The sequence below is a fragment of the Castor canadensis genome, chromosome 11 (genome assembly GCF_047511655.1).
Source record: "Castor canadensis chromosome 11, mCasCan1.hap1v2, whole genome shotgun sequence".
In the NCBI taxonomy this organism is placed as follows: Eukaryota; Metazoa; Chordata; class Mammalia; order Rodentia; family Castoridae; genus Castor; species Castor canadensis.
In genome coordinates, this window is record NC_133396.1 from 104,567,538 (window position 1) to 104,584,399 (window position 16,862).

At 46.3% G+C, this 16,862-nt stretch overlaps 1 protein-coding gene across 8 annotated transcripts in view; it reads left to right on the forward strand.

Annotated features, from left to right (window-relative positions):
* The window catches only part of Arhgef11 (Rho guanine nucleotide exchange factor 11), a 108,020-nt gene that overhangs the window by 86,237 nt on the left and 4,921 nt on the right, over positions 1-16,862 (forward strand). For 3 of the 8 annotated variants that reach the window (XM_020163439.2, XM_020163443.2, XM_074047790.1), the window contains 18 exons: positions 756-779; positions 1,920-2,064; positions 2,358-2,457; positions 3,189-3,218; positions 7,012-7,138; positions 9,800-9,979; positions 10,065-10,112; positions 10,324-10,511; positions 10,777-10,923; positions 11,172-11,251; positions 11,410-11,535; positions 12,114-12,231; positions 13,002-13,180; positions 13,749-13,824; positions 14,157-14,324; positions 15,064-15,154; positions 15,894-16,019; positions 16,408-16,469. In XM_020163439.2, coding sequence (XP_020019028.1) covers positions 756-779; positions 1,920-2,064; positions 2,358-2,457; positions 3,189-3,218; positions 7,012-7,138; positions 9,800-9,979; positions 10,065-10,112; positions 10,324-10,511; positions 10,777-10,923; positions 11,172-11,251; positions 11,410-11,535; positions 12,114-12,231; positions 13,002-13,180; positions 13,749-13,824; positions 14,157-14,324; positions 15,064-15,154; positions 15,894-16,019; positions 16,408-16,469 — 2,015 coding nt within the window. The remainder of the gene's footprint in view (positions 1-755; positions 780-1,919; positions 2,065-2,357; positions 2,458-3,188; positions 3,219-7,011; positions 7,139-9,799; positions 9,980-10,064; positions 10,113-10,323; positions 10,512-10,776; positions 10,924-11,171; positions 11,252-11,409; positions 11,536-12,113; positions 12,232-13,001; positions 13,181-13,748; positions 13,825-14,156; positions 14,325-15,063; positions 15,155-15,893; positions 16,020-16,407; positions 16,470-16,862) is intronic. The other 5 variants (XM_020163440.2, XM_020163444.2, XM_020163445.2 and 2 more) reach the window with 3 other exon arrangements.

Sequence of the window (16,862 nt, forward strand, 5' to 3'; positions counted from 1 at the left end):
AGGCCTGAATCTTTCTAGGCCTCAATTTCCCTAAGTTGTCTGATGGTATTAATTACCCCAACCACTTCCAGGGATGGAGGCAGAACCTTACTGAGATTATTTAACACCAGAACTCTAAGGAATTACTGACGGCAAAGGCACCCCACTTACAATGGTTTCTATTTAAAGCAATGTAGTTTGATCTCAAAAAATGGGAATATAATATTTTCTTATGAGTTATTTTGAGAATTAAATAAGTTAATGCATGTAAATAGCCTAGAATAATGCCTGGCCCATTATGACACTTAGTTGCTGCTACCACTTGCTCTTTTAAATAGGTTTATTTGGATTAGGTCTCTAGGTATCATCTCTGCCTTCTTACCTTCTTTCCCCTGCCTCAATGTAAGCACAGCCTTTCTAACACAGTCCTAAGAGGAAATTTCTTCCCCCTGATAACTTCACCCACTGAGACAGCCAGCCAGCATGAAGCTGTATTTGCTACATCCCCCTTCCTTTTAGCTAGAAGGGCATTATTGTTATCATCATCACTCTGTACTAGTTGCATACCTCCAAGGAATAAGACTCTCACCTCCTAAGCTCCAAGCTGGCTCCAAAGCTCTAGCCAAGAAGAGTCTCTGTCTGACCTTTTATCATACTCCTCCCTTTCTCCCCCACCAGCCCTCCTCTAAGAAAGAACTTACCTTTCTCCCAGCCTCTGCCCAGGCGACCAGTCTCTGTCTCACTGTCTGAGTCATCTGTTCTTTCTTTTGTTCCAGGTCCAAATACGAGGAAGATAGGAGGTGAGTGAATCTGTGGTGTGGTTCATTTGCAGCTTTCAAAGTGGGAAGGAGTGGGGCTGTGCTACAGTGCTTCCCATTTCTGCCACCCACAGAGTAGTCCTGGCATTGTAGAACCATGGTTTGTGCAAGCTTAGTTTCCAGGTGACTGAACCATAATACATGGAGGTTGTAAGGTCCAAACCCCTGATGCTCAGGGACTACTGCTGGGAATGTAGGTCTGCTTCTTAGTATGACAGGCTGCCTTTACTCCAAGTATTCCCAGACATGCTTTCACTTCTTCACCCAAATTAGCCCTGTGTCTCCCTTCCCTCTTTTTTCCTGAAACCACTTACAAAAGAAAGTGATAGTAGAATCAGCCTGTCTTAGCAGCACCTACAGAAGGGAGCTGAGTGTAACTCATCTCCTCTCTTGGCACAAGATTTTTTTTCAGCTTATGTTAAAATGAGTCTTCATTCCCTGAGTGCACACACTTAGTAAGAAAGTGAGAAGGTGGTGTTAAAGTCTGTTTAAGAGGGCAGTAAAGCCAGGGCTGAAGGTTTGCTTTATCAAATCCAGCAAGTAGATAATTTGTCTACCAAATTGTAGGTCAAATATGTTTTTAAGCACAGAGCTCTGGATAGTTTAATTTGTGGCAATTAGAGGCTCTTTGACAGCTCCTTTTTATATCTTGTTCTTGGGGAGGGGAAAGTGGCAAAGGTAGTGTGTCTTGACAGAGGCTAGTTGGCATTTCTCTCTTCCCCTGACTGAACACACACATGTATACCTAAAGATGTTAGTTGCAGACTCAACCAGTCCTCCAGGTCTGCCTATGGCTTGACCTGCTAAAAAATTGTTTGCTTACATTTTAGGGGATTAGGGTTCCCATTTTACTGATCTCATGGAGAAGAGTTTTAGGGAAGAAATAAAATTTCTCTTGGGAGCTGTGCCAGCCAAGACTTTTAGCCAGCTTCTCCCTGCTGTCCCATTTGATTATTATTTATTCCAGACTTCACTTTGAATACATTGACCCGTAACTGTCCTCTCCCTACTCCACTGGGTGACTGAGGGAAGAGTGTATGGATCAGGGTTTTGGCCCTTCCACCCACTGGCAGGGAACATGACTTGAGCTTTCTAGTTCATGACACTCTTCTTCTCTTGCAGTGCCCCCATGGACTTTGCCCTCAATACCTACATGAGCCATGCTGGGATCCGTCTTCGGGAGGCAAGACCCTCCAACACAGCAGAAAAGGCCCAGTCTGCTCCTGACAAGGACAAGTGGCTACCCTTCTTCCCTAAGACCAAGAAGGTGAAAGAGCTACTCTAGAGCTTAACTTCTTTGTGCTGAGCTAGACCAAGAAAACCATTTTCCAGCTTTTTGGCTACATCCCTCCGCCTTTGGATGTGGAGTCAGTGAGATTCCCAACTAGAGTAGCCTCTCCGTACTTCAGATTTGGCCAGAGGTGAATGTGCTGGTTAGGGAACAAGCATGAGTCAACTTTCTAGTTTGTTTTGGGTCAATCTTAGGGACAGGAGCAAAGTGATTAGCAGCCATGTTTGGGTATTCAGACCTCCTCCAAACTCCAGTGTCTCCTGTCTCAGCAGAGCAGCAATTCCAAGAAAGAAAAAGATGTCTTGGAGGACAAGAAGCGAAACCCCATCCTCAAGTACATTGGGAAGCCCAAAAGCTCTTCTCAAAGCAGTGAGTATTTGGGGAGCAAGCCTTGAGCAGAGACCTCAGTCAGCCCTTTCACATACTATTATTTTGGCAAAGGGGCTTCTTATGTATCTGGGAGCCACAAGCCCAAACTCTTGAGACTGCAGCTTCCTTTCTGTCTGCTGCTTTCTCCCCTTGCTGCATCTAGTGCAGCTCTTGGAGGTAAGAGTGAATGCCTATCACTAGGTCTTGGTCTGGAACGTCAGAGCCACTTGTAACTACTGAACAGCCATGTGGAAGAATGTTTCCTTCTTGGCAAAGAATGCCCTAGTGAGAGTAATGCTCCCTTCACCTTCATTCGTGGGATTTGTCTGCGCTCTTTTGGTCTTGTGTTTTGGGAACAACTATAAACCCTTGATGAGGGATTTGAGTTGCTATTAAATAAAATTGGTGGGTGCAAGTTTGGGACCCAGAGGTTCCCCTGATGCATCAGTAACCCAAAACACAATTGGCCCTATCATTGACATCTTACCAGCTATGTGTCATATGTCCGGAAATCAATGTTGGCCTTACCAATCAGTATCTTTAAGTCCAGCATAGCAGTGGGAATCTGAAATTGCTGCATTGAGGAAAGGAAAAAGGAAGCGACGCTGAGATTCACCATAATTTTTGCCCCTACCTTTTCATTCCAGCTTGATACAATTTTTATTTTGACCCTTGAAACATTAATTTGACTTTTCATGGTTTACTTTTGTTTTTGTTTGTTTTTCTTTTAGCATTTCATATTCCCTTGTCCCCTGTGGAAGGTAAAAGGACCATTTTTTTGGGGTTTATCTTTGCATTAGTATCAAGTTTCCACCTCCTTGTTGTCCCTTTTCCATCTCATCTTCTCCTATCCTGTCCCTCTTTCTGCCCTCTTTTTCTCTTCTGTGTTCCTCCTTGTTGCTAAAGCTGCTCTGTGACACAAACCCTGGGAGCTCCTGAACCTTGTGAGACCTTCCTGCCTAACCTGGGTTCTGAGGGGTGGGGGGTCTTTCTCTCTTAGGCAGGGCCTCCTGGTGGTTCTGGCAAAGACCATCCTTTTAGGTAGCACTTTTCCCACAGCCTGAGGTCTTTTATCTTTAACTCTGTCACTTGTCCATGGATATGTTAGTTATCTTTTTATCACTATGACAAAATACCAGAGATAAACAACTTAAAAGGAGGAAATATTTACTTTGGCTCATGGTTTCAGATGTTTCAGTCCATGGGCACTTGGCCCCATTGCTTTTGGGCCCATGGTGAGGCAGTACATTCTAATGAAGTGTGTGGCAGAGGAAAGCTGCTTACCTCGTGGCAGCCAGGAAACAGAGAGGGGAAGGGACCAAATATACCCTTTAAGGGCATTCCCCTAGTGATCTTCTTTCAACTAGGCCTCATCTCCTAAAGCTTCCACCACCTCCCAATAGCACCATCAGCTAGGTGCCAAGCCCTCAACACATAAGCCTTTGGAGAGCACTTAAGATCCAAACTATAAGCAGGTTTATGGTTTGGATAATCTTAGCTACTCAGGAGGCAGAGATCAAGAGGATCACAGTTCAAAGCCAGTCCCAGGCAAATAGTTTGCAAGACCCTATCTTGACAAAAACCCATCACAAAAAAAGGGCTGGCAGAGTGTCTCAAGTGGTGAGAGCATCTGCCTAGCAAACGTGAGACCCTGAGTTCAAACCTCAATACAGCCAAAAAAAAATCCAAACCATAACAATGTCTAGGGTTTGTATTAAGAAGAGAACTGCATTTTACAGGCCCTAATATCTAGAATATGTGGACTGAAAAATAATTGGTATGAAGCTAGGGGGCAGCTCATTTTGTAGAGCACATGAGGGCCTAACTTTGATCCCCAACACAGCAAAAACAAAAATTATTATTATTATTATTATTATTACTGTAATTAGTATTTACATATTAGCCTGTAAGAAGCCTAGAGCCTAGATCAAAATGTCACAGAATCAGTCAAGTTCATTCCCATCAGTGAGGTCCGTGTGTATGCAATTAAATGATTAATATTAGGCTGGGTGCAGTGGCTAACATCCCAGCTACTTGGGAGGCAGAGATCTGGAGGATTGTGGTTCAAGGCCAGATGGGGCAAAAACTTAGAAGACTCCCATCTCAAAAAAAAAAAAAAGTGTTGAGCATGGTGGCATGCACCTGTCACCCCAGCTCTATGCAGGAAATGTAAGTAGGAAGAGCAGGGTTCAGGCTGGCCTGGGAAAAAAGTGAAACTGTATCTCAAAAAAAAAAAAAAAGAAGAAGAAGAGAGAGAGAATATTTTCTAGGTTCTACGGTAATTATATATATTATAACAAGGGCATACAATCAGGAAATCATTCTGTTATTAGAATCCATTTCATATAAAAGTGTCAATTAGAAGTATCTTCAAAATTATTTTAAGTTAGTAAACTCTTAGCTCATCATGCCATCTTAGGCAATAAAAATAACGAATTATTAAAAATTGTTTATAAAACAATGGGGAGAAAAGAATGTCTTTGAAATCCGGCCCATAGTTCAAACCCCAGATCTTCACACTTTCTAAGAAAGCACTCTACCTCTGTGCTACATCCCCAAGCCCATAATTATTAATATGTACTTCTCATTGCCCTACCAAGGAAGGTATGAGACAGCAGCAGGCTATAAAAAGCTGAGCAACCTCACCAAAGTAGCCCACTTGGTAAGAGGACAGGAACACCCTAGGTGGAGTTGGGTTGCTGATCCCAAGAGCTGAATAAGGAAGCCAAGTATCCACCTCTCTTTGATCCAGATCATATCATTGTGATTACATGATTTGGTTTGGGGTTCTAAATTCAGACAGGTGTGTATGAATATCTGAAGACCAAACACCCAAAACTAAAAACCTCAATATTGAGTTTTTTTGACATTTAAAATCATCATCTGTCACCACTGTTTTATCTGACTGCTGCTGTAATTCAGTTTTATTTATTTTCACTGTCTTCCAGAAACTGGAGAAAAGGGAGCAAAGGCTACTTGGGAAACTTGGTGCTTTTTAAAAATGTGTTCCTTTCTACCCATTTACCCTTGTTCCTCTGGGTTACTCAGTTATAGCTGATCTCAGGGCTGCACCTGTTTCTTGCCACAACCAGTGTGTAACTCTGTCCAGAACACAACTAGGTAGTCTTCAAGTGGCCTGTGGGAGAGAAGACAGTGGGCTCTACCTGGTATGTTTCAGTTATAGGATGTTCCCAGGCTCCCACATCATCACCCAGCCAGGGTGGCTCAGGACTGCTGCTGCACAGCAGACTCTGGTGTCTGTTATGGCTCCATAGTCAGATGCACATTCAGTCTGTGATAGGCAGGCCTGGTTCCAGCCTCCAAATGGGAGTGGTAATCTCTATTCTTAAAACGTATAGCCAGGCACTTGCACCATTTCAGAAAAGTACTACCCTAGCCAGAGAGTGGGATTACAGAAAGCAGACAAATTTTTTTTTACTATCTCTGGCCTAGAAATTTTCTTATGAAAGTCAGATTTTGATGCAGGGAGATTTGTAAGCCTGTGTGTCTTTGTACCAGAATCTTTAAAGTCTGTTAGTCTGGCTACTGTCAGGCCTGGACCCCTAGGGTATTTATGTATGTATATATACGTACATAATATATATATGTACACACACTCAGCAGCATTTGTGGCCCAAGCGCTGCTCTTATCTTGTAGGGCTCAGAGCTTAGCTTTGATCTGAAGACAAGCTCCTCATCTCTTCTTTGGCTGCCAACTTCAGTACTCTTAAGTCTAAGTCCCCATCTGCAGGGTCTCTAAATGACCTCTCCTGAGTGTCTCCTTTCCCTCCTGCCCTCTCTGTCTCCTTGAACAAGGATAGCCCCCTTCCGTCTTAGCTTAGAAAAAGGGGCTGAAATTTTAATGCCAGAGAGTGACATCTCTCCTCTTTTCCTCCTAGGTCACTAGTGATGAAGGGTCTGATTATTTAATGATGTAGCCCAGAGGGGAAGAGAAAGAATAGGATGGAGAGTTAGGAAGAGAAAAAAAGAAAATAAATAAATAATGAGCTCTAAAAGTAGTTTAAGTTTGAAAAATGACTGATAAGATTTGGTAAAATGGTCAAATTCCACGTAAACTTTTTTTTGACGGTACTGGATTTGAACTCAGGGCCTCACACTTGCCAGGCAGGTGCTCTACTATTTGAGTAATTCCTCCAGCCCCCCAAATTCCATATAGTTGTGTTTTGGTCTTTGCTATTTTTTGTAACCTGTCATACGGCTTAGGAAAAACTTACTCATGATTTTCAAAAATTGTCATTATACTGAAGAATGTGAGGACTAAAAGAATGCTTCATAGGAAAAGGTACTTCTAAACCCTCTCATTTTGTATCTGAGGAAAGAGTAGCTCCAAAAAGGTAGAGTGACTGCCCAGGGCCACACTGCATAGTCATAGAAAAGCTAGGACTAGAGCCACATCTGTTGCCTCTTGGTCCCATGCTGTTCTCATCCGTGCTTGCTCATTTGCTCTGTCTTTTGGGCTAGAGGGGAGTAACAGCCCTGAGGGGTCATCCCAGAACAGAAAGCATAGTAGCCTTCATTTTCTTTTTCCTGCAGTTAAGCCAGGCAATGTGAGGAACATCATTCAGCACTTTGAGAACAGCCAGCAGTATGATGCCCCAGAACCGGGGACACAACGACTCTCAACAGGAAGTTTTCCTGAGGACCTGCTGGAAAGTGACAGGTAGCAGTAGCTGGAAGGGGCTTGCCAGCTGCCCAAAGAATGGGGCATGTGTAGGGCTTGATGCTAGGGTTTAATTCCAGCTGCCTTTTCCTTCTCCCATTATAGAGTTTTCTCTTCTAGCCTCCAGCCCCTCACCCTGTATAGCTTCAGAGGACACACCATGTGTTGGTAATTAGATCAATGGAAGAGCAAGCAGAGCCCAGCAGGAACCGCGTGCTAAAATTTCCTTTGGATTCACCCCCTTGACTACTCAATATCCTCCACCCTAAGATTGAGCTAGATTATATTATGCAGCAGTTAATCACTTAAGTAGCAAGAATAGAAGACTGTAGAATGGAAGACTTCCCAGAGGGAGGTCCTGGAAAATAAAAGACCCAGACAGGCACAAAAAAGTCTTTGTCTCACTATAAAGAAAAGAGCTAGAAAGGAGATTCTGCTGCCACATTTTTTTTTTTTTGAGGGGGGGTCTGGTACTGGTGTTGGACTCTGGACCTTGAGCTTGCTAGGCAGGCATTCTACTACTTGTACCATGTCCCCAGCTCTGCTGGCATTTTAAAAACAAGACAAGCTGGGGGGCAAAGGAGATGAAGAAAGATGGAGGAAGTGAATCAAACATAATATTATAGCATTTTTGTGAATGTTACAATGTACTCCCAGTACAACTATAATATGCTAATAAATAAAAAATTTTAAAAAGACGAGACAAGCAATGAAATTGTGGGCATGAGGTGTTGTTCTCAGCAAAGAGATACAGAGTTGATTCAAAACAGTCTGCTCCTTCATTTTCAAAAAGAAAAAGGAGCCAAGTGTGTTGGTACATGCCTATAATACCAGCACTTGGGAAACTGAAGCAAGAGGATTGTAAGGTCAAGGCCAGACTGGGCTACATAGTGAGACCCAGCCTCAAAAAAAAAAAAAAGAGGACTGGAAGTGTGGCACTGTCTAGCAAACACCAAAGCCCTGAGTTTAAACCCCAGTACCAAAAAAAAAAAAAAAAAAAAAGGCCGGGGGTGGGGGATTGAGACTTTCTATCTCTCATATTCTTCACTTTTATCAGGTTCTAATTAGAATCCTTGTCTGGTGTTTACACGTGCTCTAGGACTTTCTTGATCTTTACTGTGGCATGGTAGTAATCAAGTCATAGCCCACATTTACAGTGAAGATTGCCTATAGATAAAAATGTTAATGCAGATTAAAGTCATCTTTGAAGTACAGTGCTGGAGTCTTATGTTTTGAAAAATGATCCTTGTATGCAATCAAGTCTGAGAGTCACTGAGCTGGAATAGAGGCAGGCATGGAAGCAAGTCAATAGGTAGCAGTGTGGATATTCAGCCCATTTTGCCTTTGAAGTAACTATTAACTATGTCCTGCTTGAATACAAGGTTATTTCTTTTTGTTTACATTAAGCTTTTATAAACTTAGTGCATGTTAAAAGATTTTGCCATAGTGAAAATTGACACAGATGTGGAGGCAGTGAACATTTAGATATGTATGTGAGTAGTGAATGAGTTCTAACGTCAGTGGGTAAATTGAAGACACAAATTGAAGTGATAGACATTATTGTTTAAGATCTGTCAAATACTTTAAGCTTCTAAGACACTGTCAACACTTTGAAAAAATATTTGAGACCATTTACAAACTTGTATTCTTGACCTTGCTAAGAAAATTTGCTAAAGCTGTTCTAAGCAGAAGCCTTTAGATTCAGTGACTGTAAACTCATGTCAGTCTTAGAAGAATAGTATCAGCAGCAAGACAGTTCTGAGATTGTTATAGATTCTCAACAGGTGTAAAATGCTCCAGTTCTAGAAGGCAGTCCCCTAGGAATGTTTGGCCAGAAGTAGTTTCCGTGTCTTACTTCTTGGTGAGAGCACTGCTCATTTTTGGGCACTTGTAGGAAGTTGCATAGCTCTGCAGCCCCGTAACCCTACCTGATATGATATGTGGTTGCTGACATGAACCACTATGGGCACTGTTGAAAAGTGTTTTGAATTAATCTGTTAGAATTGTTCTAACAGATTTCGGGGTGGGGTGAGTTCAGTAGGGAGTCAGTTAGCAATGTGTTTCCTAAGCCTGCAGACAAACTGTTAGGCCCCAGGAGGGGTAAGCTCCATGTTGAAGCCTCTGATGGAGATGGAGGCCCTTAGCTTCCTTGGTGCAGCAACCTGCTGTGTTATTAAGAGCTCTCCAGACGTTTCCAGGCCTCTGTGGTCCCAGAAACAGAGCAGGATGTAGATTAGTAATACTGTCAGCAAAGGACTAGCCCAGCAGGGCCATGGCAGTGGGGGGTGGCATCCAGGGGAGCCAGGGGTTTCAGAAATGCCATCTTTCTTAGAGCTGATGCACTGCAGGACTCTATAGACAGCAGCATTTAGTTGTCAGCATCTTCATCAAGCCCTAGTGAAGCTTGGTGCTCAGGGTCAGGCTCCTGACTGTCTGTAACCAGGACCTTGAAACATCCTATCCAGTCTACCTCCCTGGAGGAGAGAGAATCTGTAGAGTAGCCAGAATGGTTTGTCATTGAGAAAAACCACTGTGCCCAGGTGTTTGGGCCATGTCAGATAGGATGGAGAACCTGCAACTTCAAAACACCCTTAAGATAGGGCAACAGCTAAAAGGTGGCCAGAATGTAAGATCCCAAAGTCTCTTATCCCTCCCTGCCAGTTCACGCTCAGAGATTCGCCTGGGCCGCTCTGAGAGCCTCAAGGGCCGGGAAGAGATGAAGAGGTCTCGGAAGACTGAGAATGTGCCTCGTTCTCGAAGCGACGTTGACATGGATGCTGCTGCTGAGGCCACTCGCCTCCACCAGTCAGCCTCATCCTCTGCCTCCAGCCTCTCCACCAGGTGGGTCACCTCCAATGACTCCACCCATTGCTGTTGGGGCAGAGGTGGGATACAGGGTTGCTGAGAGTTGACATTCCCTCCACAGATCTCTTGAGAACCCAACCCCTCCCTTCACCCCCAAAATGGGCCGCAGGTGAGTGGTGGGCACAGTGGTGCTTTTTATTTGATATTTCTGTGGCCCGTCCATGCTCAGCCACTTTTTGCATACTGAGTGACTGGATGAGTGTGCATCACCTCCTCATGAGCCCAGTGCAAGCAGATTGGGTGGGAGAAGGAGGGACCAACCCTGAATGAGTTCCTGCACACCATCACCCAAGTGAAGCTGAGCTGTCCGTTTTCCCTAGGAGCATTGAGTCCCCAAGCCTAGGATTCTGCACAGATGCCCTCCTTCCCCACCTCCTGGAGGATGATCTGGGCCAACTGTCTGACCTTGAGCCAGAGCCAGATGCCCAAAACTGGCAGCACACAGTAGGCAAGGATGTAGTGGCAGAGCTGACCCAGAGGGAGATTGACCGGCAGGAGGTCATTAATGGTGAGAATGTGCCCTGCTGCCCCCATCTCCATTTCTGGTTGTATGGGAATAGGTCCAGGACACCTAAGATACAAGGGGAGGAAGAGGTAAATGGGGGTTGAGGGGGGTTGGGGGCAGGACAAGGTCCACCTCATTCTGACCTTGGGGTGAAAGAAACCAGCACCCCAGTTCCTCCAAAAGTAGATTGGGGTCCAGGTAGTGACCCTAGATACTTAGCTGTTTTCTCCCTGTCTGTCCACCCCTTCTTGTCACAACCACCACTCAGAGCTGTTTGTGACTGAAGTTTCCCACCTGCGCATACTCCGAGTCCTAGACCTCATCTTCTACCAGCGAATGAAGAAGGAGAACCTAATGACCCGGGAGGAGCTGGCTCGGCTCTTTCCTAACCTGCCTGAACTCATAGAGATTCACAGTAAGGAGCCCTGTGCCCTTCTAGACTCCCTTTGCCAGCCTTCAGCTTTTTGTCACAGTTTTACCCCGCTGCCTAGACCCTCTTGAGAAAATAGTCCCCACCAGTCCTCTGGTGAGAGAAGCTTATGAACAACTCCAGAAACACCCTCCCCCCAAAGTAAAATGGTTTCCAGACTTCCCTCATGGCACTAGTGTCAAGGATCCCTTTTCTCCCAGGCACAAAGTCTGTTTCTTCCCTCCTTACCCCAGATTCCTGGTGCGAAGCCATGAAGAAACTGCGGGAGGAAGGCCCCATCATCAAAGACATCAGTGACCTCATGCTGGCTCGAGTACGGCTCCAAACTTTTCCCAGTGGCAAGGAGGAAATTGGAGGAGGCAGGATCCCATTAGCCAAAGCTAGGGAATTTGGTGGAGGCTGGGGTAACCAGAGGGCCATTTCCTGGTAGGGGTTGTGATACCTGGGCTGGTGTCCATTCTGCCTCTTCAGTTTGATGGTCCTGCCCGAGAGGAACTCCAGCAAGTGGCTGCACAGTTCTGTTCCTATCAGTCAATAGCCCTAGAGCTGATCAAAACCAAGCAGCGGAAGGAGAGCCGATTCCAGCTTTTCATGCAGGTATCCTGGGCCATGTCTCAACCCTCCTTCATCTCTACCAGGTTCACTAAGGATCTCCTGACCTCCCTCCTCGTGCCCCCAACCTCTTCTTCTACTGAGGAAGACACCCAACAGCACCTTTACAGCTAGAGATTCCTGTGGTCAAAAACAACCCTGGATTAGCAGCCAGAAGGTCTACCAGTACCAGTGTGCACTTAGATTGATCTGTTTCCCTGTTTGTAAAATAGGAATACCTGCCCTTCCAGAGTTTAGGAATACCTGCCTGCCTGGAGTATTTTATTGTTGCTGGTTTTGCTTTTTCGGTGGGGTTTGAACTCAGCTTCTCACACTTGCTAGGCAGGCGCTCTACCACTTGAGCCACTCCACCAACCTTGCCCTTCTATTTTGACTGTCCCTTCTTTGGGTTGTTTTCCTGGTACCACCAATCCTTCCATAAACAGTGAAGAAAGAGCTGCCACCATTTGAGTGATCTGGGGTTAGGATTGATTTAGCATTTTCATACCCATCTTGGCCCTGGGCCCTTAAGCCAGCTCCCAACCACCAGTTGACCTCCTCTGTCTATGCCTCCTGCTGTCTAGGAGGCTGAGAGCCACCCTCAGTGCCGGCGGCTGCAGCTTAGAGACCTCATCATTTCCGAGATGCAGCGGCTCACCAAGTACCCACTACTGCTGGAGAACATCATCAAGCACACAGAGGGTAGGGAATGGGGAGGCCCGCGCTGGGAGGCATCTGACTTCCTTTCAGACCCTCACTCTGACACTACTCTGTGGCTGTAGCAAGCCACTGGACCTTTGTGGTCTTCAGTGTCTTCATGCCTGTCCTGTTATGGTGAGTCTCAAAGAAAATGATTGTAAATGTACCTTGGAAAAATACAAGATACTCAACAGCAGAAAGAGTGAGGACTACCACTGATATGGTGGGACTTTTGTGCAAATCAGGAAAGGATCTGAGTGGACCCACAAGCTGGCACTGAGGGTACCTTGGTTCCTTTGGATGATCATGGCCTCATTCCCAGAGTCATGCTGGAGTTTAGTCCTCATTCATACCTCTTCTGGATGCCTCCATGCAGTATATAAAAAATACAACCATATCTGGTAACACTAAAGGAGTAGGAAACAGGCTAAACAAAAGAGTCATTGTCCCTGAAATCACAAGCGTCTTTCACTGTCTTGAATTTCACATATTGGAGTCAGGATAGAGAGGCGTTGAGAATCTCAACTTGATTTGAGCAGGCATAATCTTTGTAATTATGGGCTGTGGACTAGGCAGGAATTCTCAGAGTTATCAGTGTCTGAAACCCAAGGATGCTCAGAAAAAGTTAACCCTGCCACATGAGTTCCTCCAGTAAAGTGAGGGTGGCTTACCTACACCCCTGCCTGCTCATTTGAGGCAGACAGATAAGATCTGACTCTGTGATGCACTTCTCAGGTGGAGCCTCTAACCACCACCTCTGTCCCATTTGGTAGGTGGCACATCTGAACATGAGAAGCTGTCCCGGGCCCGGGACCAGTGCCGGGAGATTCTCAAGTTTGTGAATGAAGCAGTGAAGCAAACAGAGAATCGACACCGATTAGAGGGCTATCAGAAACGCCTAGATGCCACCGCCCTGGAGAGAGCCAGCAACCCCCTGGCAGCAGAGTTCAAGGTAGGAGGCAGAGGCTGCAGCACAGGCAGCCCTTCATATACACTTCTTGGGCACTCTTAGGAGCAGAACTCTAGTTAGGACCCAGAGAATCTTGGAGGTAAGACACATGGACTACCTTTGACAGGATGACACAGTGGGACTCTGGGAGACATAACACTGTTATTGTCACCCGTCCCCAGATGGAGAAGAGCAGTCAGCCCTGCCAAGCAAAGACTAAATGTTGGAACTCAGACTGCGAGAATAGGGAATGAGGTAGGAATTGAGGAAGAGGTGGAGATCATTTGGAGGGAATAAGGCTGAAGGAAAGGCCTGGAAAAGCAGCATAACTAGGAAGGGAGACAGCATGTGGTAAGGGCTGGATGGGAGACCCAAGTCAGAGCCATTGGTACATTCCCCCAAAGTAGCACAGGGCACATGGCTTCATAGTCACCCTTTTACTTCACTGTACCCCCCATGAGAACATAAGAGCAATGACTGTTTCCTGTCCACTACTGATTCCCAGCACCTTAGCATAATGTCTGCATGTAGTAAGTTCTTTTGAATGGATAAGTGATGGTGTCTTTAACAGAGCCTGGATCTTACAACCAGGAAGATGATTCATGAAGGACCCCTGACCTGGAGGATCAGCAAGGATAAGACCTTGGGTATGTGCTAGTTGGCTATGAGTGGGAGGAGATGTATGATGAATGGACTTCTTCAGGGCTCTTCCCTCTCTATTGCATAAACCTGGAAGCTGTTGCACTAAAGGGTTAGTGAGGTAGCCAGGGAGATACTTGCAACAGGAATAGGATGGTAATTCAAGGCTCTTTAAGTACAATGTGGGAAGTGGAGGAACAAGAGAGAAAGGATTTGGGGTCACTAGACTTCCCAAACTTCCTAGACCTTGGGCACAAGCATCTGAGAGCCACTGGTCTCTTTGCTGATGAGGTGAGTAGGCAGCAGGGCATGCCTCAAACCATCCCCTCCCCCTGCCCAGACCTCCACGTGCTGTTGCTGGAGGACCTGCTAGTGCTGCTGCAGAGACAGGACGAAAAGCTGCTGCTTAAGTGCCACAGCAAGACAACTGTGGGCTCCTCAGACAGCAAGCAGACCTTCAGCCCTGTGCTCAAGCTCAACGCTGTTCTCATCCGCTCCGTGGCCACAGGTACCTATGAGGAGACATCCCAGCAGATCTGGGGCTCTGGGACTTTAAAGGACTTACCTGTTCCACTGGTCTTTTCCTCCTATCTGACCCAGTCTAAGCAAGAGGATGTGGTCCAGTATGGAGCAGGGTGAGTTGTAGGATGGAAACCAAAATGAAGATGGATGGCCTATAGCAGGGGTGGTCTGCCCTCTGGGGCAGTGAGGGGTGGGAGGTGGACACATAGGTGGGGCTGAAGATATTGGAACAGCATTAGAAGGAATGAGATTGGACAGGAAGACAGGACAAGGTTTTCTGCTGTAAGAAAGCCTTGAGCAGAGGGTGGTTGCAAAAGATGCACACCCACAGCACAGAGCCAAGGCCAAGGGTCAGAGACAAGCAGTGAGAAGTACAGTATGCATAAGAAAGGGCTCAGGGACAGGAGTCACCAACTACATTCTGTGGACTCACCTTCTCTGTAACATGGAGGTGATATCTATCTAAAGGGATGATGGTTAGCCCTTAAGTTATTAGAGCAGGAGAGCAATGGGGGCAGTCATCAAAGATCATATTACAGGTCCCAGAATTGCCCGTCTCTTATTAGTGAGTCCCAAGTGGTTCCAATGACCCAGCTCTATCTCATGCTGTATTCTTCATTGGTGTTGAGGGTCAGGGCTTTGAGTCTGCCCTGTCACCCTCACCCAGACTACAGTCACATCTACCACCCTCAGTGCAAACCCTCCACCCTCCTTTCCTCACCCAGATAAACGGGCCTTCTTCATCATCTGCACCTCCGAGCTGGGACCTCCCCAGATCTATGAGCTGGTTGCATTGACGTCATCAGATAAGAACACGTGAGAATTAAGAGCTGGGGGTATGGCTTAAGTGGTAGAGCACCTGCCTAGTAAGCATGAGGCCCTGAGTTTAAACCTTAGTACTGCCAAAAAAAAAAAAAAAAAAAAAGAATTGAGGGGTCCCATGTAACTGCCATCCCCTTGGGGCCAGGTTAGTATTATGAGGGTGGGGGACAATGATGCTAAGGCTGGGCTCTAGAGCAGTCCCTGGATGGGGAAATGAACTGGGAAGGGAAGTGGAAGACAGGACAGGCACAGAAAAACCTTGAGGGGGTCATCACCCCTACTCTGTAACCAGGCCCTGTAACAAGCATATTAAGTTCCTGCCTCCTTCCAGGCTCCTCGGGCTGTCTACCCACCCCCCTTTTCCCAGCAACAGCCACCAGAAGCGGCAGGGCACAGAGGAAGGAGACAGATTCAGTCAGATGGTTTCTCACTGTCAGAGTTTTCATCTCTAGAATATGGATAATGCTACCTCTTAGAAGAGAGAACATATACAGAGTGCTTAGCACAGGGATTAACAAAAGATTTGGTGTCCAGTAATTGTAGCCACAGTCACATAAACCGAGGGAGCAGCCATTGAGGACTATGAGGGAAGTGGGCACCTGCCAGGTAAAGGGTTCTGAGGACAGAGTGTGGAGAGGGCTTTGAAGCTTTGGGGCATTGGGATCCACAGGGGACAAGTTGTGTGCCTGGCCTTGTTCTCACCACCAGTCCTCTCTGTTCTGCTGAGCAACAGATGGATGGAGCTCTTAGAAGAGGCTGTGCGGAATGCCACCAGACACCCTGGAGCTGCCCCAACACCCATCCATCCCTCACCTCCAGGCTCCCAAGATCCAGTCAACCTGGGCCCCACCCCCAGCAGGTACAGTGCTTAGCCCTCCAGACCCCCAGGCATGCCCACACCAAGCTGCCTGTTTCTTGCAAATGGAGGAACATGGTCCCGCTCCTCTGTCCCTGCCTACTTTCGCTTGGCTATAATGAAGACTACACCTAAATTAAGTGTAGTCCAAGTTGAGGGTGTAGAACTAGGAACCAGAGAAGCTGAGCCAGTGCCAGCCTACTCAGTTCACCAGACTATCCAGAACAGTCAGGTTACAAAGCTCTGTATCTCCCTTCTTGGACCCTCCTCCTTCACTGCCTATTCTGCCTAGGGAATCCAAGGTGGGATTTCACATTTCAACCTCCTGCTGGCAGAGCCAGAATTGCCACCAGGTGGTCTGCTCTCACTCTTGGTTGGTTTCTCCCCACAGGATAAGACTAGGTGACTCAGAAGTATACCATAGAGGACCAGAACCAGAGGAGCTACCTGGAGGTAAGGGCCCTGTTTTTTGGGAGCTCAGTCCAGTCCATAGTAGGCATAGGTCAGGTGGGGGTGCAGGGTGATGGGAGAGTTCATCAGAGCGAGGTGTATGAGGTTTTGATAAAGTGAGTACAGAAGAAATGGGAGGAGGGAGTCCGGGAGAACAACAGACTGAAGACAGTGCACACCAGCTCACTTGACCAGACTCTCCCTGCCTCTCTGAGTCATAGGGTTAGCAGTGGAGAAAAAGAGAAGCAGTCTCATTGATCCAAGAGCTCCTCTGTGCTTCTGCCAGGGGAGAGAGCAAGATGCATGTGGAGAGCAGAAAACATTGGGGTGCACAAGGAGCCCAAAGAGTTTAAGATGCAATGGAGAGGAACAGATTTTTTGATGAGTTTTATGTAA